The sequence below is a fragment of the Camelina sativa genome, chromosome 1 (assembly GCF_000633955.1).
Source record: "Camelina sativa cultivar DH55 chromosome 1, Cs, whole genome shotgun sequence".
NCBI lineage: Eukaryota > Viridiplantae > Streptophyta > Magnoliopsida > Brassicales > Brassicaceae > Camelina > Camelina sativa.
In genome coordinates this window covers 9,684,447-9,685,758 of record NC_025685.1, presented here as the reverse complement: position 1 = coordinate 9,685,758, position 1,312 = coordinate 9,684,447, and the positions used below count along the sequence as shown (strand labels likewise).

At 46.1% G+C, this 1,312-nt stretch overlaps 1 protein-coding gene across 3 annotated transcripts in view; it reads left to right on the top strand.

Moving 5' to 3' along the window:
* The window catches only part of LOC104785730 (protein ETHYLENE INSENSITIVE 3), a 5,390-nt gene that overhangs the window by 1,761 nt on the left and 2,317 nt on the right, over positions 1-1,312 (top strand). Inside the window, exon 3 of one of the 3 annotated variants that reach the window (XM_010511006.2) lies at positions 75-1,121. In XM_010511006.2, the coding sequence (XP_010509308.1) occupies positions 75-1,121 (1,047 nt within the window). Of the gene's footprint in view, positions 1-6; positions 1,209-1,312 lie in introns of those variants that run through there. The other 2 variants (XM_010511014.1, XM_010511021.1) reach the window with 2 other exon arrangements.

The window sequence follows — 1,312 nt, the reverse complement described above, 5'->3', positions numbered from 1 at the left end:
TTGGCTTTGGTACTTTTATTGTGAAGAAGAGTGACGACAGGATGATGTTTAACGAGATGGGAATGTGTGGAAACATGGATTTCTTCTCTACTGGATCTCTTGGTGAAGTTGATTTCTGTCCTGTTCCACCACAAGCTGAACCCGATTCTGTTGTTGAAGACGACTACACTGATGATGAGATCGATGTTGATGAATTGGAGAGGAGGATGTGGAGGGACAAAATGAGGCTTAAACGTCTCAAGGAGCAGGACAAGAGCAAAGAAGGTGTTGATGCTGCTAAACAGAGGCAGTCTCAAGAGCAAGCTAGGAGGAAGAAGATGTCTAGAGCTCAAGATGGTATCTTGAAGTATATGTTGAAGATGATGGAAGTTTGTAAAGCTCAAGGCTTTGTGTACGGGATCATCCCCGAGAATGGGAAACCTGTCACTGGTGCTTCTGATAATCTTAGGGAGTGGTGGAAAGATAAGGTCAGGTTTGATCGTAATGGTCCTGCGGCTATTACCAAATACCAGGCGGAGAACAATATCCCTGGGATTCATGAAGGTAACAGTCCTATTGGACCGACTCCTCACACCTTGCAAGAGCTTCAAGACACGACTCTTGGATCGCTTTTGTCGGCTTTGATGCAACACTGTGATCCTCCTCAGAGAAGGTTTCCTTTGGAGAAAGGAGTGCCTCCTCCGTGGTGGCCTAACGGGAAAGAGGACTGGTGGCCTCAACTCGGTTTGCCTAAGGATCAAGGTCCTGCACCTTACAAGAAGCCTCATGATTTGAAGAAGGCGTGGAAAGTCGGCGTTTTGACTGCGGTTATCAAGCATATGTTTCCCGATATTGCTAAGATCCGTAAGCTCGTGAGGCAATCTAAGTGCTTGCAGGATAAGATGACTGCTAAAGAGAGTGCTACTTGGCTTGCCATTATTAACCAGGAAGAGTCTTTGGCTCGTGAGCTTTATCCTGAGTCTTGTCCACCTGTTGCTTTGTCTGGCGGAAGTTGCTCGCTTCTGATGAATGATTGCAGTCAATATGATGTTGAAGGTTTCGAGAAGGAGCCTCACTATGAAGTGGAAGAGCTCAAGCCAGAAAAAGTAATGGGTTCTTCAAACTTTTGTATGGCTGCTAAAATCCATGACTTTCCTGTCAAAGAAGAGGTCCCAACAGGAAACTCGGAATTCATGAGGAAGAGGAAGCCTAACAGAGATCTGAACACTATAATGGACAGAACCGTTTTCACCTGCGAGAATCTTGGGTGTGCGCACAGCGAAATCAGCCGGGGATTCCTGGATAGGAACTCAAGAGACAACCATCAAATGGG